Below are 25242 nucleotides of genomic sequence, written 5' to 3' on the forward strand. Positions count from 1 at the left end.
ATAGAACCGTACTTATTACATTTGTGTACCTTACAAAGGAGGTAACCTTGTACGAAAATAATTTCTCATTTGTTTGTGTTCTGTAAATGCACCTGCAACAGCTTCTTTGTGTGAAAACAATAACAATAATTGTGTAATTGTGTCTCCTTAACATTTCATAATTTTAAAAAATATTCAAGCTTATCCGGCACTTACTTATTTACAATAATAGTACATTATGTCATTAAGAGAAAAAAAAGAAGCTTTGTGTGCTGAGCCTGTTTTCACCATTCGACTAGACATTAACACCCCAAGTACAAAAAGCAATTTTTGCTCTAAATGGCATATGCATTAAATTAATCATACTTATTTCAGCGAATGATCGTAGATAATAGTAAATTAAATCATTAAGAGCAAAAAAAAAGCTTTGTGTGCTGAGCCTCCATTCGACTAGGTATTAACAAGCAAATCACAAAAAGCGATTTTTGCTCTAAATGGCATATGCATTTTTTTCCAAACGATTGCGTAAATTTTAAAAATTGCTCTATTTTACTTTAAAAAAATATTTTATTTTCTTGCACTATCAAAGAAAACATTTCTGTAAATACGGTGTGAGCATCAAAAATTAAACTTTTACCTTGACAATCAAGATAAATAAAGTGTTATAATATTTTCTGCGTCCTTCATAATCTTCATAAGAATAAGCAGTATAATAAAACAAAGGAAGATTTTCAATTATAACTTACCTAAAATACTAAAAACTGCATAATACATAATACTAGTTCTGTCACTTTGGACTTCTGTCAATATTGTCACTTGTCAAACGTCAAAATCGCCAATAGGGGAAGAAATTAAACAACAAGCAAAAAAAATTAAGCAGAAATTAAGTCTGTTTTGTCTCTTAAGCGTTCCAGTTGGCGTTACAGTGTCTACGTAATGATTTTTGAAAACGTTACAATCATTATCACTGTAAAGCGGCTTTTTTATTTGTACGGAAAAATCATAGGCGACAAGATGAAAATCTTTTTGAAACACGGTGTATAAATGTGAAATTCTATTCATTACAAATAGAAAGTTTGTTCTACAGAACCGTACGGGTACAAAAATATAACATAAATATATAACAATTTGGTTATTAAAGAAATTTATTTAAAATAGTGATATGTAGTTATTAATCTAAAAAAATAAAAGTAGTAAATTTATTTAAACAATTTAATTCATTTTATTGTGTCATTCCTAATACATCAATACCCGTTTCTCCCATATGTGCTTCTCACAGCTTCGATGAAAGCGTCGTCGACCCCAAGAAAATGTTCAATCGAACATTCAACGAAAGCGTAGGCTCCAATAAGTAATTTTAAATTTTCTCCTTTCTCAGTCGATATTGTACCAGCACTGTTATTACGAACTTCGATATCAGTGGCTGTAAGAAAATGTTATTTAAGATAAAAACTCGGTGTTATTGATACCAATGAGAACAATAGGTACAAAAGGAGCGGTTTTTCTTACTTCCAAACACCATTTCTTGTGGATATTTGTGAAGCTAGATTTGTTCTTGACGGAGTAGCACATCAAGATGCAGTCAGCCTGAAATATATTCAATCCTAAGAGTACAATAACTATTTATAGAAAAAAAAAGTTAAAAAGACACTTTTAGCTTGGATTCCACTCCACAAGGGAGTTAGGCACACAATGTAACAATACAAAGGCAGGACAACAATAAGAATGTTAGAGGAAATGTGGCTAAATTGTGGTTGTATTTTTTTAATAAAAACTGGTTTGATTTAGACACATTCTCAATGTTTTCTCACTAACTTGTGTATAAGCTTCCCGTCTTAAAATTCCATAGTCCTCGTCGCTTTCAGTGTCTACAAAATGCACGGTTCGCTCAACACGATCAACAACAATACTGTGAACATTATTCTCAAATCTACTTAATTCCAACCTATACAAATCAATTTAATACCAACCTGGGCACAATAAAATTCTTGTAATATCTTGAACAATCTCGTCCTCCTGTATATTTGAAAAGGAGCTCCGTTTTGTTGCTGCTTCGATCACCAACAGCAACTAAAGTCAAATATTTGGACATGAGGGAACAACAAAGTAGAAGCGTGAAAAAACAAAACAAAATGTGACTGTCGTCACCTTTTGTTACACATTTTTATAAACGAGATAAAACAATGTGACTAATTGTGTCGCGCCTTGAATGAGACATAATTAGTGATTGTTCAAATACGTGTAGTAAAAGGAAATATACTTTGAAGCAAGATAAAAGCTGAAAACGTCTTTGAAGGAGATAAGACGTGTTGGTTCTTATATCTGGACCCTTTACCTCCATGCATGTGCAGCCCTGGGTTATGGATTGCGAAAATTAAATAAAAAATAAATTAAACAAACTGCAGAAGTAGAGATTAAAACAAGATGTTACGAGCTAAAAAACTGTAAAAAATGACGGTTGAATGTAGTTATACAGGGTCCGGCAACACTTGTGTCCACCCCCAAAATCGTCTTAAATTTTAAAGATAAAATTTTGAAAATTTGCATACGCTCAACAGTTGACAAAGCTCTAGAAGTGACGCAAAAATTTGTTTTTTATCACTGATAGTTTTGGCGTCGCGACGCCTTAAAAATGTAATTTTTAGTTAATTGCGACGGCTTGTGATATCAACCCTTAATTTATTTTTTTTCAATTTAAATGTGTTAAAAATATCTCAGTTGTTATTTTAGATTCAATGCAAATTTGAGAAAAAAATGCTGTTTTATCAAGTTAGTTTCCAATTTCATTACGTCAAAGTTGGGAACTACGTTTACACCCATCTGTCAGCATCTTGTGTCACAAATGACATCTATCCTTTGGCTCGCTTTAGATTGTAACAAAAGTCTTACTTGGTGAAATTATCGCTTTGTCGATATTAATTAATGATTTCTGGTGTTCACAAAGTGCAACATGCCCGTGTTAATCAAAATTAACCTTTATAAGAGTGAATGAAGTGACTTGTAAAATTTTGGTGTAAACGTAGTTTGCCACTGGGCCGTCATAATTTTGAAAACTAACTTGATAAAACAGCGTTTTTTTCGCAAATTTTAAACACAATTTGCATTGGATTTAAAATAAAAACTCAGATATTTGTATCACAGTTATGTTGAAAAAAAATTGAGTTCGCGAAAATTTCCACAAAAACTCAAAAATGGCTAAAAATTATAATTCTTAGGCGTCGCGACGCCAACCAAACCGTGGTAAAAAACAAATTTTTGCGTCAGCTTCTAGAGCTTTGTCAACTATGAGCGTATGCAAATTTTCAAAATTGTAACTTTAAAATTAAAGACGATTTTGGGGGTGGACACAAGTGTTGCCGGACCCTGTATAGTTAATTAAACTTTTTACAGAATTTCCTTTTATTTCCAATTAACGTGGAAATAAATTATAGACAAACATACATTTCCAGCCTTTTCAACATTCTGTCGAGAGCAATTAATTGCAAATAGTTTCTTAGCTTTGATGAAGTTTTATCAGGAATTCTCGCTTACAAGTTTGCAATCTTCTCGTTGCAGTAATTATCCTCTTAGAGAGCTCTTTTTGCTCTCCTCTTAGATAAACCACAGGTGCGTATTTACACTGTAAATATAATTATCAAATCTGTCAGCTAAATAGGAAAATTCTACTCATGCAATGTGTTATCAGATCCTTAATTATTTATTTTTTTAGTCAAACGTAGTCTTGGTAATCTGCCAACATATTTTCAAAGATAACTAAATATGTATGCAGTATTTTCGAGAAAATCGAGATATGTATGTAGTTAAAATAAACGAGGAAAATTAATGTTTTGTAATTTAAGTTGAATAATAAGATTAATTTCTATTTTATATGTACTGCTTATAAAATTTACATCACTAAAATCGACTGTTTTATTTATGTAACGGCTGAATCTTGCCCCGATGTCGCAAGTAATACCGTTTTTCCATATCATCTCCAAAAAACACTTCAGATTATAACAACTATGTATTTATCATTCTTAATTAAAACAAATATAAAAAAATGTGCCGATGCATTCGGATACAAAAGAACAAAAGAAGTTACACGACACTTTAGTCACACTACACATACACTACAATAAGTATGACATTTTTCTAATAAAAATTTGAGTTTTTGATGCCTACTATATTGTCACCTGACAAGATATTTTTTATTACCGAAAGCCCGGAAAAATTTTAAGTTTGTGTGTAAAGACTCCTTAACCAAAACCGTCCACAATGTAAACCCACCTTAATTAGTTCATCGTCATTTGACAGAAGTTTGACAATCATCTGACAGTGACAGAAGAAACTAAGGTTATTTTCCTGTCACAACAACAAATTATGTTCCATAAAGACATCTACCAAATAATAACCCTCATCGCTAACGACAAATACAGCCGATACTCAGCGCTTACAATTACCTTCGGCTCCCTTTTCGTGGCTGTGTTTTATAGGTTAGATGCACAAGCTGTTATCATCATTGTGACTTACTAACGTTTTAGTGCTATTGCTGCTCTTGTTATCTATGGAGGCTACGTTTTTGGTTGCTTTGTGTGTTGGGGTCTACTAAAATACCATAACACAGCTTCTGTTTACCTCCTGGGGTTGGTAACATTCTGTTATGGAAACAGCTCTGCGAAAAGGAAACTCAAACAGTCATGTAGTATTTGTGATGACTTGTCGTGCAAACGGCATCAACAGGGTAAAGTCGTGGCGCCGTGGAGGGATCTGTACATTCCCAAAGAACTGAACACTGTGATTGAAGAAGTAATTTATGTAACTTTAGCTTTATGTTTTTACAATCGTTTTTTTGCAGTTTTATAACAAAATATTGGATAATTTTATAGTTTCGTGGTACGGCCAATTCACCACAGACGTCGATTTTGTTAATGAATTACGCTATTGTTTACAACACGCCAGTGCTGCTGCCATTACCAAATTTCTAGCTCTAGACCATGCAAATGTTATTTCTAAGAAACTCTTACCGTGTGTTGTTAAACACATTGATGATTACATGTACATGCAACAGATAGTTAAACTAAAAAAGTCACGACTGAACGATGTTATAGTAGAGTACTTAGGTAAAAGGCTCCACGTCGCGACAGTTAATAGAAAAAATGAGTTGAAGTACCTTCAGTATTTGTCGTCGTCATTAATGCCTCATATTTTATCAGACAAATATCTAGAATCCAAGAATTACTCGGTTCTCATACGCGAAATCTTAGCGGGGTGGGTTTTACTACCTTTGATGGACGTCCTAGCTGATCCTAACATAATAAATTCTCTTGTGATTCTCGCAATTACTTACAAATCAAAGAACCAACTAAAGAATCGAAACCAGGGACAAAAAGTACAGTTTTTGGGAAACTTCATTAAAGACAAGGACCAGAGTTCGTCATTTGCCACTGATCTGAATGCCATCAAAGCGAACACGGAGCTTCTCTACGCTTTTATGCAGTTTTTGAAGAGAGAAGAGCACGTCCATTTGTTGCAATTCTGCCTCGATGTTGGTAAGGCGGCTTAAGACCTGTTTTTCAAATTTTATTTAACCGATTCTAGACGAATTTAACAACAAACTGCTGACTCCAGATCTGTCAAAAAAACAACTAGAGGAGCTGCACTCAGAAGCTCTGACTTTGTACCGAGAGTACTTAAGTAAAGATTGTATTAATTTCATTGGTTGCTCAGATGACATAGTTGATGATTACTACTCCCTGATTAAAGATGGTGTTTACAATGTTGCTAAACTGAGAACATCAAAGCCTCTTTATCAAGCCTATGAACACACGTTCACGGTCTTGGAAAAGGTGTGGTTGCCTGCGTTTTTCCACAGCAATGAGGTAAAACTAAAACCAATCTATTTTTCCTTTCAATTTGCCCATTTTTATAGTTCTACGGCCAAATTTGCGGGTCCAAAATCACGGCGACATACAACAAAGCAGTAGCTACCAGGTAAGTCACCTGACTTGGCTTTAGTCATACTAACTCTAACAGAGCTCTTGTTAATTTCGGCTCACCTGTGAAAGCGCGGTGAGTGGTTGTTGTTATTCGTTATTTTGTTTCGTGAGTTTCTTTTATTGTTAGTGGGCGAAAATATTACGAACCTCCTTCACAAGGCACCGTGGCTAGGATCAGTAGCGGAATTGGAAAAATAAGAGGGGCTTTGAAGGTGGCGCAACCTATAGAAGGAGCCATTCATCCACAAGAAGCCCAGAATCTTGAAAACGGAAACGTCGAAGATATTATCATTTCAGAGTGTGGGAACATCTTCAGGGATCTAAGCGCGTGGAGAATTTCCATCTTGTCATATCAGGTTTAAACAAAGACTCCCCTTTCTTGTGTTTATTTAGAGTTTCCAGACCAACAACAAAGTGGTTAGTTTTTGTGTAAACGTGCAGAGGTTGGACGTTGTAGATGATTGTACGAAAAGACACTGGATCGTTCTAAGAAAAGACCAGGATTTTTATACTCTGAAGGCGAAATTGGTGGAGTTTCACGGCGAAAATGAGTTTGCAGATGCCGTTCTTCCATCACGAAAGTAGTAATTTCCATAAGCATGCACTTGTAATGAAAGTTTATTTTAAGAGCTGGAAGTTCGCTTGAGGTGCGCATGAAAAAATACGAAGAGTTTTTAACGAAGGTTCTGCAAAAGCCGTCATTGCGCGGCAGCGATCTCCTGTTCTCGTTTTTATCAGCTGAAGAAGACTTTACGATGTTGGTGGCAACCAGCGCCCAAAACGCCCAAGACTTGGGAAATATCTACCAATCAGTGGCCCATAAACTTAGAAAGGAAAAGGGGCAACATTTGGACTCCTTCATGGGAACATTTTTACTGTCAACTGGCAAAACAAAGTCTGGGTAGTATCTTCTCAGGTGTTTTTTATATTTGATAGTAAAATTTTGTTCCATAGCAAATTCGAATGGGCGGAAATTGGGGATGAAGCCACCCTTAGGATCACGCAAGGACCCACTTCAACTCCTAAAACATTCCGTAATCACGTGTTCAACGATAATTTTGGCACGACTTTAAAAGATCTGAAGGAGTCATCCAGTAGTTCTTTTAATCCGATAGGAATGATACAGTGCATTTTTTATTTACGTAATTTCATGGAATTGTTTTTGTCGAACCAAATTAATTCTCACATTTTAGTTAAGTACATTTTTAGAATTCCGCAGTATTTGTTGAAATTTTACGCCGCCATCTGCAACGTCGCCCAAGATGCTGTAGAGGCCTTCTTCAGTATTTTTATCGAAAGAAAGTTGAAACAGAGCTTGTCGCCGTCCAATTTAGCATACTTGGTCCAACTGCTAGAAGGTAGTCGTTCACAGAATTTTGTACAAAATGTAGAAACCTTCTTTTAGATGTTGTTTTCAATCCTCGAATTCCGCCAACCAAAGATGAGTTGGAACAAAGAAAAGAAAGAGCGTTTAAAGAACTCGGCAATGTTATACCATCATACATGGAAACCTTTGTTGGGAAAACTGTCAGTGAAGGAATGAAAACATTGTTGGAGATTTTGCAACATCCCCATTATAATAAGCAGTTGGCGTATAACTTGCTGGATCTTATTTTATCGGAAATGTATCCTAATTTGAAGTCCTGAAATTTTATCCCATAATTTATTGTAATTGTCTGTGACATTAATTTCTGTGATTAAACTGTTTTTGAATTCACATCGATCTGCAAACATCTTCATTGGCTCGATCCTAAAAAATCCAAAAACACGTTTTTTCAACTTTTTTATTCCTTTATAAATAGTAGAAATACACAATCACAAACTATACTACATATTGCCCACTAAGCTTCCTTCTTCTTCACCGGCATGAAGAACATTATCAACCTCCCCAAAATAGCAATGTTGGCACAAAAGAACGACACACTTTGTATCCATATAAAAAGAAACGTATTCTGGCCATGAAATTCCAAAAAGTAAGCAGGTAAGAGCCAAGCTCCTTGAGCTGCAAACCATACAACTACCAGAAACACTGCATTTTTGGTAGTCATTTGGATCTGCCAAAGACACAAAGGAAGTACCGCCATGATCCAGACAAAATACTGGGAAGTCAGTACTGTATTGTAAGCCACCATGACTATGGTTTGTGTTAGGATAGAAAAGTTTAAAGAAAACCGGTTTAAACCATAGCGGAAAGAAAAAACAAGGAGGAGAACGATTTGGGGGAGAACTATTAACACTTTTTGCCAAATTCCAATGTTCTTTATCCACGCTGTCAAGTACTGGAGATAGAAATAAAGAGAAAAGTTATGACGAGTGTCTTTCCTTGTAAAATGGAATAAATACGTTTCGTGCAGGAATTGATAACCATACATGTAGTAAAATAGGCCAATTAAAGAGAAAAGAGAAAGAACACAGCCTTGAACTAAGCGAATTTGGTCAAAATTTGGAACTAAATAAAGTAAGTACTTTTTCTTGAAGATAGTTTTTCGTTCCGGTTTTCTGGCAACAATACTTTTGATGTCAGAGGGGCCTGTGATTTCTTTCAAGCCGCCGTTAGAATTTGAACGATGTCTCCGCCGATCCTCCAATGAGTAAAAAGAGAATTTGCTCAAATACATGTAAAACGAAAGACTGTAAATCAAAGGATAAAGTCTAAAATGTATAGAAATCCCGTGAATTAGACCAGCAAGAAAATACCGTTTCTGACACTGGAGTGTGTACAGTGTCGCCAACACGAAGAATACAGCAATGGAATCACAATTGCCTCTAGTAGATATAGCCACAGTCAATGGATTGTACAACCACACAACCATACCAATATTCGCAGTAAAATCATTCTCTGCGTTCTTCTTCTCTTTTTTTCCTTTTGTTCTTTTGCGGCGTCCAGTAACTTGGTGACTTTCCCCTTCGCCTGTCGACTGCATGTATTCAAGTAGTGTAGTCTTCACTATTACTCTGATTAGAATAGCATCTATTATATCAACCAAACAAAACAAAAATTTTCCAAATGCGTGGTGAAGAAGAATATTTGGAATTACTAGAAATGCCACAAGGGGCGAATATCTATAAGTGTGTCTCTGATAAGGGGATTCATGTTCCAAGACGTGTCTCGCAGCATCCGTAAACACTTTATAATCAATATCAGTGTACGGTAAAGTCGAGACTCGGTCATGGTAAGTCCCATATGCCACTAGTGCCAACCTAATAATTAACGAAAATACTAAGTGTATCCTATAGTCAAGACTAGCAAACTTTGTAAGCCACCCCGCCATCGCTACTCTACAATTTAGTTTTCAAACTTGCGGCGGATTTCTGTAGACAGTTTTTAAACTTCCCAAATTCATCTTTGCAATCATTTAGACTCACATTGTCCTTTTTCAAAACACAAACTGCATATTCCGTCGCCTCTTTACTACACTTTGCTAAAACGACTGGATACTGGCGGAATCTCTGCTTGGCTTTCTGAACAGATTCCATTATGTCTTCCCAAAACGTGACTTATGGTTCCTCTTCAATTCTTCCACGTCATATGTAAATTCATTAAAGCACAAATCGTAAATTGGCTTGGAAAAGAACGCCGCAAGACCAAGTGTTGTCAGAATAGCAACCCCTGTCCGTGGATATCTATACAGCAAGGACTGATTCTTGGGAACAAATCTTGGTTTCATATCAAGCCTCTTTTGGGGGATCCAATTTTATTCCTTCACACACTAGGCTCTTTTTATGCCACTTTCGGCAACAGTCGCGGAGATCTTCAATAGCGTGACGACAAGCAGACTCCTGAAAATTGTTATCTGAAAGAAGAAATTATATAATCCGGCGAATTTTGAGGTTAAGACATACCTTGCAAACAAGATTGGATTCTACAAGCAAAGATCTTACAGGGGTCTTTTTTGGGCATTAAGAACTATGGGTGGAAACAAAAATAAATCAAAATCCTGAAGATTTACACCCTTATACACTCGTCATTGGGAACTTCCAGAAACAAGTGTGACTTTAGGGATTTCTGGTTTACACGGTTGGTCACAAATTTGATTCACGATATTTGTTCGATTATGTAATAATTATTAAACAGACTATCTGTAATGTTTTTATTTTGCTTTTTTAAGATATGGGGAAATATCTCTGAAATGATAATTTCTAATCAAGCGTGTAAGGACAAATTAATGTAACGTTTCTGGTTTCGCACAAGTACCGTTGGCAACACCTTTTTTGTTGTTCAAAACAGAGACATATGTCACACAATAAACGGAAGTTGAGGTTAAATTTAAATTCTTTATGCGCTTCAATGAAGTCTTTTGATTTAAAGATGCCACGACAAAAACAGATTGGCGTCAGTGGCAAAGTAATCAACGCCCAAACTCGAGAGGTCATAGCTAATGTTCTAAAGTTTATGAAAAAAGAGGCGATACAAGGGAGTCCCCTTATTCCAATAACTCATTTTAAACAAAGACTGATAGAAGCAACAGGCATTTCTGACAAAGTGTATCGACAAATTTCAAATGACTTACAACATATTGAGTCTGGGAAACAGTCGTGTTTTACAGCTCCTAGAAGAGGTTCCAAGTCTAAATCAGAATTTACCATAGAAATAAAGGATGAACTGTTAGATGAGTCCAAAGAATTAAAAAACAAGGATAATAAAGCTTTTTATAATGAAAATGGCCTTAATAAATGGTGATAATGTTAAAAGTGGGTAAAGAATAAATTGTATGTATTCCTAAGATGTTTATTTGAACATTTTCAGTCAACAGAATAAAAAATTATATTGCACGCGGTTAAATGTCCCTAATTTTCACTATATGAAACTGCTTTATTCAATCACTCTTACATAATCCATAATAAATACATCTAGTGTGAAGAATTCAACTCTAAAAATTATGATACACCTTATATACATCACGCCAGTCTCAGTTCAGTCATCTAAAACAATGACCTCCTGTTTAAGCTCTCCCAAAACTATGACATCATCATCTTCTTCTTCAATTTTGTCCTCTCTTAAATCCTCTTTTGAAGGAGCCTTTGTAATAATTTCTGCACTACTATCTTTATTTTCAATTTTTATAGAAGTATCATTATTTTTCAATAAATCTCCACTTTCTAAAACATCACCATTAGGAAGCCCTTCCGGATTTCCCTCCGTTTCCAGTTTCTCTCCACTAGTTTCATTTTCCTCAATTTTTGTTTCAGCTAGTGGTTCAAAAGAACTGATTTCTGGCTCACACACCAGCCCTGTCCCCTGTACAATTTCAACCGGTCGTTTTTTTGGCTTTCGTCCCCGCTTTTTAGGTTGTCCCAACTTTATCTCTGTCTTCTGTATGATATTATCATAGTCAATTTTATTTCTGTTCACAACAATATCTGCACGAATGATATCTTCAAAATCAATCAAACCTAGCAAAAATGTATCCTTAATTATTAAAAAATAACAATAATCAAATTACCCTCGGCATTTTGGGGATCAACATCTGGATCCGGCTCAAAATAGGCCCGTGCCCCATTGACATCAGCCTCCACTTCAAAATCTTCATCGTCCGACGACTGTTTTTGCGCTCCAACATCCTCATCTAAACCATAATAGTCGTAGTCTTCAGTGGTAAATAATGGGGCTCTTTTGCGTTCTCGAAGACTGTATTTTTTGGGGGCCGGTTTAGAGCGGGGCTCTGCCCCAAACTCTACGTCACTGTCACTGTCATTGTCGTCACTTTGGTATTTTCGCGAACGTTTGCGTACCATTTTAAACTTTTGGAAGTTTGAGGTTAGGTGCGTTTGTTTACTTGAAATTGGCAGTTTAAAAAAGTGGATTCAGTTTTGCTGATTCAGTTGCATTTTTGTGATTTTCTTGATTCACATTATTTATGAATTTGTAGTGACTGGATTGTTTTTGTTATTTTGTAAGATAAGGTGAAAATGGACGCCGCGATTTTTTGACAAAACAGGACCGGACCAGGACGAGGCGGTATATTCAAAAACCAAAATTTTTAAAGTCACTTTTGAGTAAACTTTTTTTTTTAAATTAAGCGCATACAGGTTTAATCACACATAAGTAATCAAAACCAATTCATAGAATTTTACTGAATAAAATTTTTGATTCGAATTAAAAAAAAAAGTTTTGTACCTATTTCAAGCACCGATGTAATTAAAAATCTTTTTTTTTGATAGGTAGTTTTATTTATACATAAATTAACAGAAGAACAAAAGAAATTGAATATTCAGTCTTTTTCTAGTCAACTACATTTACCATCCGTAGTTAGCATAAGCAGATGCGTAGGAGAGATGGGACACAGCCGGGGCGGCGGAGTAAGCAACACCGATGGGGGCAGCTACGGCGGTACGGAGGATCGGGGCGGCAGCGATTGCTGGGGTAGCCACAGCGGTGCGGAGAACTGGGGAGGCGATGGCGGGGGCGGCATATCCATAGTTACCGTGGTACGTACTTCCAAGAGCTGGAGCAGCTAATCCATGAGCGAAAGCTGGAGCAGCTACGGCGGTACGGAGAACGGGAGCAGCTACAGCAGTGCGGAGAACAGGGGCGGCGATAGCGGGGGCGGCATATCCAAAGTTACCGTGGTATGTGCTGCCAAGAGCGGGGGCAGCTAATCCATGAGCGAAAGCTGGAGCAGCTACAGCGCTACGGAGAACAGGGGCGGCGATGGCGGGGGCGGCATATCCAAAGTTACCATGGTATGTGCTGCCAAGAGCGGGAGCAGCTACTCCATGGGCGAAAGCGGGGGCAGCGCCGTAAGCGAGAGCTGGGGCAGCTCCGTAAGCGAGGGCAGGGGCGGCAATGGAAGAGCCAAGGTATCCAGCGTTGACACAAGCCAAAGCGGCACACAGTACTACGAGCTGGAATAGAAAAAAAAATTAGTAAACAATTAAACGTTTTACGCCTTGGTGTAGGTACTCACTTTAAATGCCATTTTGTGTTGTGTGGATTGGTTGATCGTTGGTTGACGAATGTGCCGAAATGTTAGATGTTGAGTCTTTTATACCAGTCATTTTTAACAAGTTTAAGTACAATGAAAATGAACCAATAAACAGGTTTTCTATATCTGAATGTGAATCAACTTTTCAATTTTGTAAAGTACGAGAACTTTAGAACCAGGTATTGCTTCATTGTAATTTAACGGGTTTGTTAGGCTTTATTTCAAGTTCAACGTAACTGCTTGTGTCTTTATAGAGTTTATAATAAATCAACTACATTTAAAAATTAAATTTGTTGTTAAATAATTAAGCACATATTTTGTCTGAATATTTGGAGAACAAAATTTTAAACTCACTCGAATTTAATTTGAGCAAGTTCATCAATTACAAAATTTTGGGATTTATACAGGGTCCGCCAACACTAGTGTTCCGGGCCAAAATCCTGTAGGTATAGATTTTATCAAAAATTTTCAGCTGTAGACTGGACTAAAATTTTTAGTTCGTTTAGGGCTTTGACTTTTTAAAAGGTTCAACCTTCTCGCTAGGCTCTATAACAGTTATCACTCCCAAGTGGTTAAGTCATGTTTGCTCTCAATTGCATCTCAATAAATATATAATCTATGGTTTGCATCAACCTTCCCGCAAAAAGCTCCGTAACAGTTCACTAAATTTCAATATAACTGTTACGAAGCTTTTTGCTTTTAAAAAGCTAAAACTATAAACGCACAAAAAGTTTTAGTCCAGATGACATAATCTTTTAAGAAGGCGCATCCACAAGAAAATAAATTGTTATACATTTAGTCGTTTGATATACAGGTGTCCCAGAAAGCTTGCACTTTTAATGAGAAATTCTCCATGAAAATCTGAGTTGATTTTTGTTCCGCACAATGTCACAAACATTTGTAGTTAATCAATTACAGCGCATCTGCATATAATACAAGGAAAAATTGTCGTTGGTATAACGAAACACTATCTATTGACTTATGGACTGTGATTGGACAGCTTAAAGTGCTATTAACTCAAGAACCATAAGTCCCTGAACATTGTATGATATAAAAATCATCTCTGAATTATCGCAGAATTTCCTTTTAAAAGAAACTGCGAGCCTTCTGGGACATTCTGTACACCGCTATCTGTAGCAATGATGGAGATTTATTTATGCTTATAGCCGGCTAAAATTGATAGTTCTGAACCGTCCAAATATACATGAGCTGGCAATTTTTTGCCTTAGAGAAATAAAATTATAACTTAAGGAGTATAATATTATAAACCATTTCTTGTTAATTAGCAACATTGCTTGATATTTTTCATGTCAGCAGCCCTTGTGGTCATTGAAAACATTTCGAATCAGCGCAAGTGGATATTCTTATTACAAGCAACACAAATTATTATGTATTTATTTTGTATAGTTTAAATAAATAATAGTGCCAAACTTATTTTTATAACTTTATTTGAGCAACATACCTATAAATTAACAAAAAAGTGTCAATAAATTAGTGAAAGTCTTCAGTTCTTCATCAAACGGATTTACCATCCGTAGTTGGCGTAGGAGGAGGCGTAAGTGAGGTGAGATACGGCGGGGGCGGCGGAGTAAGCTACACCGATAGCGGCAGGGTGAGCGGCGATAGCTGGCGCAGCTACAGCGGTGCGGAGAACGGGAGCAGCGACAGCTGGGGCAGCAAAACCGTGGTAGGTGCTGATGGCAGGGGCAGCGACGGCTGGGGCGGCGAATCCGTGGTAGGCGCTGATAGCGGGAGCGGCACCATAAGCGATAGCGGGAGCGGCTACGGTTCTGAATCCAGGGTTGGAGACACGGATATCAGCTTTGCGGACGCTGGAGAAGGGGGTGTCGATGCTCTTGGAGTAAGTGGAGACTTGTCCTAAGTTTCCGAAGCTGCGGATGATGTTGGAGTGTTGGGAGGTGATAGCTGGAGCTACAGCGGGGGCGGCATAGGAGAGAGCAGGGGCGGCGTAGGACACAGCTGGAGCGGCATAGGACACAGCTGGAGCGGCGAGTCTTCCGTGGAAAGTGCTGCCGAGGGTTGGGGCGGCGACGCTGCTGTAAGCCAAAGCGGGGGCAGCAATGGGGGCGCCAAGAAGACCGGCGTTGGCGTAAGCCAAAGCGGCGCAAAGGATCATAAACTGTAACAAAAAAAATAGAGACACAGTTCTAAAAAAAAAATTGTTTTATCGTACTCTAAATGCCATTTTGTTATTGAACTACTTGGTAAATCACAAGTTGACGAATGTGTCGAATTTTGTTTTTGGCCGCTTTTATATCGATTAAAATTGGCGATTTTTTGAGTGCAAGTGTTGTTGTTCTTGGAAAATAGATCAGTAAACAGGTTTTCAATATCTGAATATGAATCGACTTTTCATTACAGCGTGTGCGTACCCATATTGGAATATTGCATTATTACGCCATAACAAGTTTAATTCAAGTACAAGGGTATGACTTGATCTAGACCATATTACGATATGCTAAGGTTAACACCACGAGTGGATTCATGAAATTAAAATTCACAAAATCGATTTGACAAAGACTCCAATTAGGCTATGCACTATGCATATTTCAAGATTGTTACAAATTTAATCGATGAACTAAAAAGATACAATAAAGTTGTCGTCTAGTTAAATACTGTTACACATATTTTTAACACAGAATAACCTTTTTCGGAGCATACTTTTTTTTACTAATGGGCCTGTTTTCATTGCGCAAAGCTGGATTATTGTTCATGCTGTTAATAAATTAGTCCGGTTTATTCAGGCGTGTCTTGCCCTACATATTCTGAATTCAGCTTTAAAGAAGGTGGTTGAGTACTTGAAATGTCAGTTTAAATACCTATAAAAAGAAGATTAGCTACTCGTAATATTTATAGAGAGAGCAACGTTTGTCTATTGAAGAAAGGCGACAGACCATTTCATTTTTTTCAGGAATAGTTACATACTTACATTCTACATAAAGTAGAAAAATTAAATTGTATTTCTGCTCGTACTTGCTTATGCGTTAAACTTAAAAAAATGAGCTAATGAGAATTTTGTGTTTTAATAAAATACAGGTGTCTGGAAAGTCGCGCACTACCGTGATACTGTATCATCGAACAATGTCATAGATCACCGGAAAAATGTTGAAAAAAATCCATGTCTTCAATTTTTCGAGATATGATTCGAGGATTGAAGAGTAAAAGTTGAATGCCAAAATTAAAGATTTCTGTGTAATAATTTTACGTTCAAATAAATATGTTACCTAAAGAACAATTTGCGCAAAAACATGGTACAAAAAATATCGAAAAAATGCCTGAAAACTGTTAACAAAATTTTTGAATCAACAATCTCGATCAGTGTGGTGGCATCGTTCTCATGAAACCATAGTTAATATACAGGGTCCGGCAACACTTGTGTCCACCCCCAAAATAGTCTTTAATTTTAAAGTTACAATTTTGAAAATTTGCATACGCTCATAGTTGACAAAGCTCTAGAAGCTGACGCAAAAATTTGTTTTTTATCACGGTTTGGTTGGCGTCGCGACGCCTAAGAAGTATAATTTTTAGCGACTTTTGAGTTTTTGCGGAAATATTCGCAAATTCAATTTTTTTTTCAACATAACAGTGATACAAATATCTAAGTTTTTATTTTAAATCTAATGCAAATTGTGTTTAAAATTTGCGAAAAAAACGCTGTTTTATCAAGTTAGTTTTTAAAATTATGACAGCACAGTGGCAAACTACGTTTACACCAAAATTTCACAAGTCACTTCATTCACTCTTATAAAGGTTAATTTTGATTAACACGGGCAAGTTGCACTTTATGGACCCCAGAAATCGTTAAGTAACATCGACAAAGCGACAATTTCACCAAGTAAGACTTTTGTTACAATCTAAAGCGAGCCAAAGGATAGATGTCATTTGTGACACAAGATGTTGACAGATGGGTGTAAACGTAGTTCCCAACTTTGACGTAATGAAATTGAAAACTAACTTGATAAAACAGCATTTTTTTCTCAAATTTTGAAAACAATTTGCATTGAATCTAAAATAACAACTGAAATATTTTTAACACATTTATATTCAAAAAAAATTAAATTAGGGGTTGATATCACAAACCCTTACAATTAAATAAAAATTACATTTTTAAGGCGTCGCGACGCCAAAACTATTGGTGATAAAAAAGAAATTTTTGCGTCAGCTTCTAGAGCTTTGTCAACTGTGAGCGTATGCAAATTTTCAAAATTTTATCTTTAAAAGTCAAGACGATTTTGGGGGTGGACACAAGTGTTGCCGGACCCTGTAGATTAGATACATAGACTAATGCCAACAATACAACAGCAACGTTACTATGGCTTTGAATACTGGAAATTTAAATTATTAGAGGAACAGTTCAACAATTTTGCCATTTTCCTAATTTTCTTTTGGTTCTCCTGCGAAAACAGAGTCAGGAATTTTTAAAAAAAATTTTTTTTGTTCCTCTGAGGGACCACCCAATTACCCCTTTTTAAGGTGGGGCGCCACTTTCCAGAGACCTGTATAGGGTGTTGATTTGGCATTAAGCATTTTTATCATGCACGCGATTACATAATGTAATAATGTTAGAGTTTTCATTTTTGGAAAAATAAACGAGATATTGAAGTTTGAAGAATTCACTCCACGCCAATGTGTGTCAAGTTCAACGAAATCGAAAGTTAAAAAACGTGAAACAAAATCCCGATCTTTCTTGTTCTTACCGCGGTTTCCTTCTTTAATTCGGCACTGTTCCGAAGGTCGCTAGCATTTCATTTTATGGCAATATTTTGTTTATTTTTACAAAAATAAAAAATCTAATTACGCCACATTATTAAGTAGGATAATTCGCGTCCATAATAAAAATGCTTACTGACCATAACAACACCCTATATTTTATTAACACACAAAACTCTCATTCGCTAATTTTTAAGTTTAATACATTGAAGCAAATATGAGCAGAATTATAATTTAATTTTTGTACTTATTTTGATGCAGTTAAAGCTGATTACATCTTTATTGATAAAACAAATCAAAATAATTGTGTGTTTCTACTGCCGTACAAAAATGTTTAAAAGATTAATGTATTCCTCAAAAAAATGAAAAGTTCAACAGACAAACGTTGGGTTCTCTATAAATATTACAAATATGTAGCTATTCTTTTTTTATAGGTATCTAAACCGACATTTCAAGTACTCAACCACCTTCTTCAAGACTGAATTCAGAATATGTAGGGCAAGACACGCCCGAATAAACCGGACTAATTCATTACCAGCATGTACAATAATCCAGCATTGCACAAGAATATAAAAAAAATACACTCCGAAAAAGGTTATTCTGTCTTAAAAATGAGTATAACATTATTTAACCATACAACCACTTAATTGTATCTTTTTAGTTCATCGATTAAATTTGTAACAATCTTGAAACATGTACAGCCTAATTGTATTCTTTGTTAGAACGATTTTGCAAATTTTAATTTCGTGAACCCACTCGTATTATTATGTAATAAGAACTGTCTCCCTGGTGGTGTTAACCTTAACATATTGTAATATGGTCTAGATCAAGACAAACCCTTGTACTTGAGAGTTAAACTTGTTATGACGTAATAATGCAATATTCCAAACTGCACACGCCGTAATGAAAATATCGATATAAAAGCGGCCAAAAACAAAATTCGACACATTCGTCAACTTGTGATTTACCAAGTAGTTCAATAACAAAATGGCATTCAGAGTACGATAAAACATTTTTTTTTTAGAACTGTCTCTATTTTTTTTGTTACAGTTTATGATCCTTTGCGCCGCTTTGGCTTACGCCAACGCCGGTCTTCTCGGCGCCCCCATCGCTGCCCCCGCTTTGGCTTACAGCAGCGTCGCCGCCCCAACCCTCGGCAGCACTTTCCACGGAAGACTCGCCGCTCCAGCTGTATCATATGCCGCTCCAGCTGTGTCCTACGCCGCCCCTGCTCTCTCCTACGCCGCCCCCGCTGTAGCTCCAGCTATCACCTCCCAACACTCCAACATCATCCGCAGCTTCGGCAACTTGGGACAAGTCTCCACTTACTCCAAGAGCATCGACACTCCCTTCTCCAGCGTCCGCAAAGCTGATATCCGTGTCTCCAACCCTGGATTCAGAACCGTAGCCGCTCCCGCTATCGCTTACGGTGCCGCTCCCGCTATCAGCGCCTACCACGGATTCGCCGCCCCAGCCGTCGCTGCCCCTGCCATCAGCGCCTACCACGGTTTTGCTGCCCCAGCTGTCGCTGCTCCCGTTCTCCGCACCGCTGTAGCTGCCCCAGCTATCGCCGCTCACCCTGCCGCTATCGGTGTAGCTTACTCCGCCGCCCCCGCCGTATCTCACCTCACTTACGCCTCCGCCTACGCCAACTACGGATGGTAAATCTAGTCAATGGACTGATCCCAACAATCGATTTTTTTAAATTACTATTTATTGTTACCATTTTTTATTTATGTGAAAAATAAACAAATAAATAATTAAGTGAGTGTCCAATAATCTACCCCAACGTCCCCTATTTTGACAATTGAATTCACTTATCAGTCATAAATTGTCATAAATTTAGTACTGATTACACTAAAAAGAGTGTAATTGAAGCACATTGTTCGATTTATTTGCAAAGCTGAAACTATGTAATTTCAAAATATCTACGTAATAAGTACTCTTTAGATAACGATCTGATAACCTAACCAAACAATTGTTTTCTAATCGCAACATGTTCAGTATTTGAGTTAGTTTGAAAAATTTTGGAGGTGTAATTTCCGAAATTTCGAAAAAACCGCAACTGTTTCCGGGACCGTTCCAGCTGTCTTCTGTCACTTATCCGTCAGTTGTACGTCAAAACTATCAAAACTGTCACTTTGTTGTGCCCCCAGCTTTTCCAGCTGAATTTCTACTGGAAATGTAACGAAGACTTTTCCACAAGACTGAATCAATCGAAAATGAACAAATGCAAGACATGCCACTTACGTTTTTCACACCTAACCTCCAAATAATATTAGTGCCCCCTGATCATGATGGAATATGACTACCCCCAAGTTCGCAAGGAAATTGACTTTCACAATAAATGTTGTGGTGGTATGCTTTGGTGTATACGTGATATTTGCGGCATAATATGTGCAATCTTAACGTGGTTACTTATATTGTATGCTGAGTTCGTAGTTATGTCTGTCATACTCATTCCAAGCCCGTATCCTTTCTACAGTGTTATTAATATTGTCGTTTTTCAATGTTGCGCCTTTTTGGCGTTTTCTTCACACTTGAAAACCATGTTTACAGACCCAGTAAGTATTCCACAGGTGTTTGTTTTGGTAATTAGTATTGATTGAATTTTTAGGGAGCTGTGCCAAAAGGAAATGCTACTAAGGAAATGATTAAGCATATGGGCTATAGAGACGGCCAGGTGATATTCAAGTGCCCAAAATGTTGCAGTATTAAGCCAGACAGGGCACATCATTGCTCAGTTTGTCAACGGTAAAAATCCAGCCACTATTAAGCCCACCATGATCACTTTGTTTCAGTTGTATCAAAAAAATGGACCATCATTGTCCATGGGTCAATAATTGCGTTGGTGAGAACAATCAAAAATATTTCGTACTATTTACTGTACGTCTCCTAGTACATCCCGACATTTCTTAATTGTCTTTTTCCAGTTTTATATTGCCGTACTTTCGCTACATTCTCTCTTCTTAGCTATAAACCAATTTCTCATGTGCATCCGGCATGAATGGAAAGAATGCACGACGTATTCACCCCCAGCAACTGTGGTTTTGCTTCTTTTCTTGATTTTTGAAGCGCTCCTGTTCGCCATTTTTACAGCGGTGATGTTGGGGACACAAGTCCAGGCAATCTGGAACGACGAGACTGGAATTGAACAGTTGAAGAAAGAACAAGCGCGATGGGTGAAAAAATCTAGGTGGAAAAGTATCCAGGCTGTTTTTGGCAGATTTTCCATTTTCTGGCTTTTACCCTTTGCCAAACCGGCTCCAAAATATAAGAACGAGGCCGATTATTATTCAGTTTAAATTATTGATTGTTTTACTGAATTTAAAGTTTTTACTTTAAAGTTATCACTGGTAATAATTTATACATGTTTTCCATGCACTACTTAATAAACGAGTCAAAATCTACAAGTAGTGTTTTATTTTCAGTCTTCACCAACACAAATTTTGATAGTTTTTAAACAAAAATTTTAAATATACTACTTAAGCAACATATTTAAATTAAATAAAAAAGAAATCATAATTTTAATTCTTTCTCAAGCAACAATGATTGTAATATCCATGAAGGTTCTAAACAAAACTTTAGTTTATTTAATGCATAATAAGTTAAATTATTCACCTTCATTTTTTGTGGCATAAGTTTCAACGCATTATTTCTCCCCTCTTTTCACATTCTTACAAAAACGTCTAGGCATATCTACTTTTAACAAAAACTCCACTCTTATCTTCACGTTGAAATTCTCCAGTCGTCGCCCAGCCGTACCATGAGCCAAAGAAAAGTGATAATTGAAGAGTACTCTTATAAAAGAACAGTGCTTTACAGCAACCATGAAGCGCCGCGACGCTCAACGTCAGAGAGGAGTGTGAACACTTTGGCAGCCAACGGAAATTTTTTGATGGCACCGAACAAAATAAGTAGCACTGTTTGTTACATCAGCCCGTCCAAGTATGTCGTGCCCCAAAATACACCAGCTCATTCGCCACACAGCGCTAGTCGTTCCATGAAGAGCGTCCCTTTTAATAGCACCACTTCTTCAGTGAACTCAACGAAGTCTTTTTCTACTACGGGGAATTCGTCACAGATGTTGTCTCTTCCAAGGTCAAGTTATCGGTCCAGGTCGGCGGAATCTATGATAGATTTGGACGATAGCAAAAACAGAACTGCAAGGAATTTTACACCTCATGGATCCTTTCTGTCTGGGAACATTTCGGTGTCCAAGAGTTTTTTCTCGAAGTGATGAACATGGCTGGACTATTTTATGGATTTGAAACTTTACTGTGTTATTTTTTTGTATAAAGTTTGGTTTTTAATAAACTTATACTATCTGCATTTTAATTTCGAAAATTTATGATTTTTTTAATTTTTAGAGAACTTATGTTTCATGTAATAAGTATTTACTTCAGCGGCAGATTCACACCTGTGAGAACAAACAGAGTGAATATTTACCACAAACACTTCCTCGTCTTAAATCAACTCCAGAAGATTAAATAACAGTTTCTTTACACCTGCAGTACCGTTCCTTCAAGTCTAAAAAATGTCGCGTAAATTGCAACTTTTACAAGAAATTGTTATAACCATCAAGTAGCACCCATTTTGCTCATTTTCAGCTACACCATGAACACAAATATCCACTTCTTCGTTTTGTTTGTACCAATTGTTCTCACAGTCCATCAAGTTCCCAAACGTAAGTATTATAAGAACATTGAAGTTCTTACTAAACAGAAATCAGTTTCCGGTGTGGACACGGAAGTACTTATGGACAGTCGGATTGCCAGACGTAAGTATCACTTTAAACCTTGGTAATAATTTATATTGCAATGGAAGCAGTGTTTGACGATGAACCGGAAGTTTCAACTAACAGAATCCCCAAGTGTAAGTAGGTACTAGAATTAAATCTAGATAATCTGAAAAATTGACTAGTTTTCGGTATTGGGTTGGTTCGTTTTGAGAATAGCGTATGCACAGCGGCTTCTAACAATCTGGGAACTTGTTATACACGATGGCAATGCCAGAGTGTTGGAGGAGTCGCTTCCGGGAGCTGTGCTCAAAATATTGGAGTGTGTTGCGTTGGTAAGTACCACTCTTTAGTACTTCTTTGTAATTTTTATTAGTTATAAGGCACTGTGGTGAAACTTCCATGCACAACAATACGTATTTCACTAGTAACAACTTTCCAAACCCTACGACCAATGGTACTAGTTGTACGCTAACGATTCAAAAGTGCAGTGATGATATTTGCCAAGTTCGTAGGTACCAGCTCGTTTGGACTAAATCTAAAAATTAGACTTCTAGGTTCGGATAGACTTTCTAAACCTAAATCTTGCGCAGCCTAACCCTCAAGGTATCTGTGACACTGACGCAATGACCATCACCGGAGGGGCTGGTCCTGTGCCTGTTATTTGTGGTGACAATACAGGCCAACACGTGTATGTAGACTTTAATGGGAACAATACCATACAAATAAACATTGTGACTTCAAGTACAGAGAACATAGGCCGTAATTGGAACTTTCTGATAACTCAAATCGCCTGTGACTGTCCAACTAGAGGTTTCCCTATTAACTCCTTTATTCCTTAGCTAATAGAGACATTGTAGCTCCAATTGGTTGTCTTATGTACTACACCGCTCTTTCCGGGACTGTTAACAGTTTCAATTATGGTACCGCCGGTAATGAAATAGATCCCACAACTGGTCTTCCTGGGACAAGAGAACTAGTGAACGAGAACTACGGGGTCTGTGTGGCTATGATCCCTGGTTATTGTTCTATTGAATGGAGCGCAGTTGGCGACAACTCGTTTATCGTTTCTGGGGATTTGGGGGCTTTAGGAATGGTTAGTCTGACAGGGTCAGATTGCAATTCAGATTTTGTTGTAATTCCAAATCCATCGTATGTTAATGGTACTCCAGTCAACTCAGATAGGTTCTGTGGTACCGCGTTTCCGACCGTCATCAGTGAGTATCCAACTCCACAATGAAACGTTTGTTATTTTGACTTTTCAGCGAGTTCTAAGCCGTTTGTTCTAACCGTTGTCACCAACGGGAACGAGATCAACGATACACAAAATCGAGGTTTCTCACTGATGTACACCCAGAGGAGGTGCTCGACAATGATGACCGGCATTTTTTAAGATCCAGTTAAAGTAGTGTAGAATAGAGGGAAAAAATATACCGCCATTACTTTTGTCCTATTTATTTTACTTTCCCAGCATAGCCCCCGAACACTGGTTCTGCATATACATCAAAGAAAAACCTCTATTACCGACATCCTCAGGAGGTGTATCCGAACCATCCGTAACCACGGTCATTACGAAAGGTTTCGATGATGCTAGAAAACCATGGGTTATTACCAAAAATCAGTAGATATAAGAGGTCATACTTGTAACAGGGATAAACCCATTCCCACAAAACCTGTCGGTATTGGGTCCAGTCAGACTTGTGTTCACATACATCGGGTTAGGGATAACCACAAAATCCGTAGTACAGTCTCCGTCGTTCAAAGCGGCATCTGGAGTACCTACCGTTCCAGCTCCAACTGCCATGTTAGTATCCCCTGTCATTGTGAACCCATACATGTCACCGGCTGCTGTACTCCACGTAATGGAGCAGTACCCAGGCTGCATTTCTACACAAACTCCATAATTTTGGTTGGCTAATTGTCTGGTACCGTTTTGAAGACCAGTGGTACCGTAGTTGAAACTTCTCACAGTACCACTGAGCTCCGTGTAGTACTGCAGACACCCAGTGGGAGCTACAACAAAACTGAAAGCTCTTGGAAAGTATATTATTAAAATGGTACCTTTGGTGGGACAGTCACATCCAATTTGCGTGATTTTGAAATTCCACGCCCTGTTAGCGGTGATACCAGCATTTGTATTGATAACAAGCTGAATATCTGCGTTCCCATTAAAATCGATGTAGACATGTTGTCCACTGTTTTCTCCGCATAAAACAGGAACAATGGAGGCTCCCCCAATTACGTAAAACGCGTCATTAACACAGTTACCGGTATCATCAGGTGATGCCAAAGAAAAAGTCAGAAAGTCTATTCGAATCTGGCAAATATCAGGGTTGCATCTTCGAATTGTCACAGTACAGGTCGAGCCTCCATTGAAAGGGGTTGGGAAATTTGGGCTCGTAAAGTACGTGTTGTTGTGGGAGGAGTTACCTCCGCAACTCACTTGTACTAAAAAAAGTTGTGATTAATAAAAGAAGAAAAGAAGAGATAATTGAAAAACTTACCAATGCAACACACCCCTATTCGTCTGGCACAGGTTCCGGTGCCCACACCACCAATTTCGTTGCACTGGCGACGGGTATAGCAAGTGCCTTCGAAACCATCAGCGCCCCGACAGACGGAGTTTTCGAATCTAACGACGCCGATGCCCCAGAACCCTAACAAGGTAGAGGAAATATTGGAACAGTATTTATGGATATTACAAGGGCTAACTTACATTTTCCAGTTCTGTTAGTCAGAGAAACATCGCTGGATTGGGTTGATACGACAACTGCTGATAATAGAACAAAAAACAGAACATGTGAGGAGTTCATGATGGGTACTGCATCCAAACTGATTTTTTCACGAATCTGGGGCAGAATTAGGTGCCACTTAGAGTACACAAAATTTCATA

At 37.5% G+C, this 25242-nt stretch overlaps 11 protein-coding genes across 13 annotated transcripts; 4 read left to right on the forward strand and 7 right to left on the reverse strand.

Moving 5' to 3' along the window:
- Positions 1-1214: 1214 nt before the first annotated feature.
- On the reverse strand, positions 1215-2098 carry LOC148178535 (uncharacterized). 2 transcript variants are annotated; one of them, XM_088030965.1, is made up of 4 exons: positions 1950-2098; positions 1795-1888; positions 1449-1566; positions 1215-1402 (listed from the first exon to the last, which is right to left on the reverse strand). In XM_088030965.1, exons 1-4 carry the CDS (start codon positions 2069-2071, stop codon positions 1224-1226), a joined length of 513 nt encoding a protein of 170 aa, XP_087887091.1. In that variant the 5' UTR covers positions 2072-2098; the 3' UTR covers positions 1215-1223. The 2 variants fall into 2 exon arrangements, with proteins under 2 accessions (XP_087887091.1, XP_087887090.1); XM_088030964.1 differs by having other exon boundaries at positions 1795-1909.
- A 2160-nt stretch (positions 2099-4258) lies between these two features.
- Positions 4259-7671, forward strand: LOC148178536 (sorting nexin-14-like). 2 transcript variants are annotated; one of them, XM_088050729.1, is made up of 12 exons: positions 4259-4451; positions 4500-4764; positions 4814-5507; positions 5557-5837; positions 5888-5949; positions 5992-6027; positions 6082-6310; positions 6357-6535; positions 6583-6855; positions 6909-7096; positions 7148-7312; positions 7360-7671. In XM_088050729.1, exons 1-12 carry the CDS (start codon positions 4339-4341, stop codon positions 7599-7601), a joined length of 2727 nt encoding a protein of 908 aa, XP_087906855.1. In that variant the 5' UTR covers positions 4259-4338; the 3' UTR covers positions 7602-7671. The 2 variants fall into 2 exon arrangements, with proteins under 2 accessions (XP_087906855.1, XP_087906856.1); XM_088050730.1 differs by lacking the exon at positions 5992-6027.
- Positions 7672-7728: 57 nt separating this feature from the next.
- PIG-M (Phosphatidylinositol glycan anchor biosynthesis class M) lies at positions 7729-9226 on the reverse strand. Its single transcript, XM_088050731.1, has one exon. It carries the CDS (start codon positions 9224-9226, stop codon positions 7796-7798), a length of 1431 nt encoding a protein of 476 aa, XP_087906857.1. The 3' UTR covers positions 7729-7795.
- Positions 9227-9233: 7 nt separating this feature from the next.
- Positions 9234-9625, reverse strand: LOC148178538 (uncharacterized). The gene has a single exon (XM_088050734.1). It carries the CDS (start codon positions 9429-9431, stop codon positions 9234-9236), a length of 198 nt encoding a protein of 65 aa, XP_087906860.1. The 5' UTR covers positions 9432-9625.
- Positions 9626-10662: 1037 nt separating this feature from the next.
- On the reverse strand, positions 10663-11915 carry LOC148178539 (uncharacterized). Its single transcript, XM_088050733.1, has 2 exons — positions 11399-11915; positions 10663-11348 (listed from the first exon to the last, which is right to left on the reverse strand). Exons 1-2 carry the CDS (start codon positions 11688-11690, stop codon positions 10870-10872), a joined length of 771 nt encoding a protein of 256 aa, XP_087906859.1. The 5' UTR covers positions 11691-11915; the 3' UTR covers positions 10663-10869.
- Positions 11916-12102: 187 nt separating this feature from the next.
- LOC148178540 (uncharacterized) lies at positions 12103-12945 on the reverse strand. The gene is made up of 2 exons (XM_088050869.1): positions 12863-12945; positions 12103-12800 (listed from the first exon to the last, which is right to left on the reverse strand). Exons 1-2 carry the CDS (start codon positions 12872-12874, stop codon positions 12192-12194), a joined length of 621 nt encoding a protein of 206 aa, XP_087906995.1. The 5' UTR covers positions 12875-12945; the 3' UTR covers positions 12103-12191.
- A 1366-nt stretch (positions 12946-14311) lies between these two features.
- LOC148178541 (pupal cuticle protein C1B-like) lies at positions 14312-15132 on the reverse strand. The gene is made up of 2 exons (XM_088050868.1): positions 15075-15132; positions 14312-15020 (listed from the first exon to the last, which is right to left on the reverse strand). Exons 1-2 carry the CDS (start codon positions 15084-15086, stop codon positions 14406-14408), a joined length of 627 nt encoding a protein of 208 aa, XP_087906994.1. The 5' UTR covers positions 15087-15132; the 3' UTR covers positions 14312-14405.
- A 3417-nt stretch (positions 15133-18549) lies between these two features.
- On the forward strand, positions 18550-19344 carry LOC148178542 (pupal cuticle protein C1B-like). Its single transcript, XM_088029764.1, has 2 exons — positions 18550-18610; positions 18662-19344. The coding sequence occupies exons 1-2, from the start codon at positions 18599-18601 to the stop codon at positions 19274-19276; spliced, it is 627 nt and encodes a 208-aa protein (XP_087885890.1). The 5' UTR covers positions 18550-18598; the 3' UTR covers positions 19277-19344.
- Positions 19345-19589: 245 nt separating this feature from the next.
- Positions 19590-21024, forward strand: LOC148178543 (palmitoyltransferase ZDHHC3). The gene is made up of 4 exons (XM_088029247.1): positions 19590-20175; positions 20229-20365; positions 20413-20497; positions 20545-21024. Exons 1-4 carry the CDS (start codon positions 19906-19908, stop codon positions 20914-20916), a joined length of 864 nt encoding a protein of 287 aa, XP_087885373.1. The 5' UTR covers positions 19590-19905; the 3' UTR covers positions 20917-21024.
- A 353-nt stretch (positions 21025-21377) lies between these two features.
- On the forward strand, positions 21378-23742 carry LOC148178544 (uncharacterized). The gene is made up of 7 exons (XM_088029425.1): positions 21378-21730; positions 22222-22391; positions 22535-22684; positions 22726-22856; positions 22907-23162; positions 23210-23566; positions 23615-23742. Exons 1-7 carry the CDS (start codon positions 21378-21380, stop codon positions 23740-23742), a joined length of 1545 nt encoding a protein of 514 aa, XP_087885551.1.
- A 48-nt stretch (positions 23743-23790) lies between these two features.
- On the reverse strand, positions 23791-25162 carry LOC148178545 (uncharacterized). The gene is made up of 5 exons (XM_088029426.1): positions 25066-25162; positions 24854-25006; positions 24411-24797; positions 23991-24362; positions 23791-23939 (listed from the first exon to the last, which is right to left on the reverse strand). The coding sequence occupies exons 1-5, from the start codon at positions 25160-25162 to the stop codon at positions 23809-23811; spliced, it is 1140 nt and encodes a 379-aa protein (XP_087885552.1). The 3' UTR covers positions 23791-23808.
- Between the last annotated feature and the right edge of the window lie 80 nt (positions 25163-25242).

This window comes from Gnatocerus cornutus, chromosome 2 (assembly GCF_029298725.1).
Source record: "Gnatocerus cornutus isolate USDA-ARS CGAHR chromosome 2, icGnaCorn1.1, whole genome shotgun sequence".
Taxonomy (NCBI): domain Eukaryota; kingdom Metazoa; phylum Arthropoda; class Insecta; order Coleoptera; family Tenebrionidae; genus Gnatocerus; species Gnatocerus cornutus.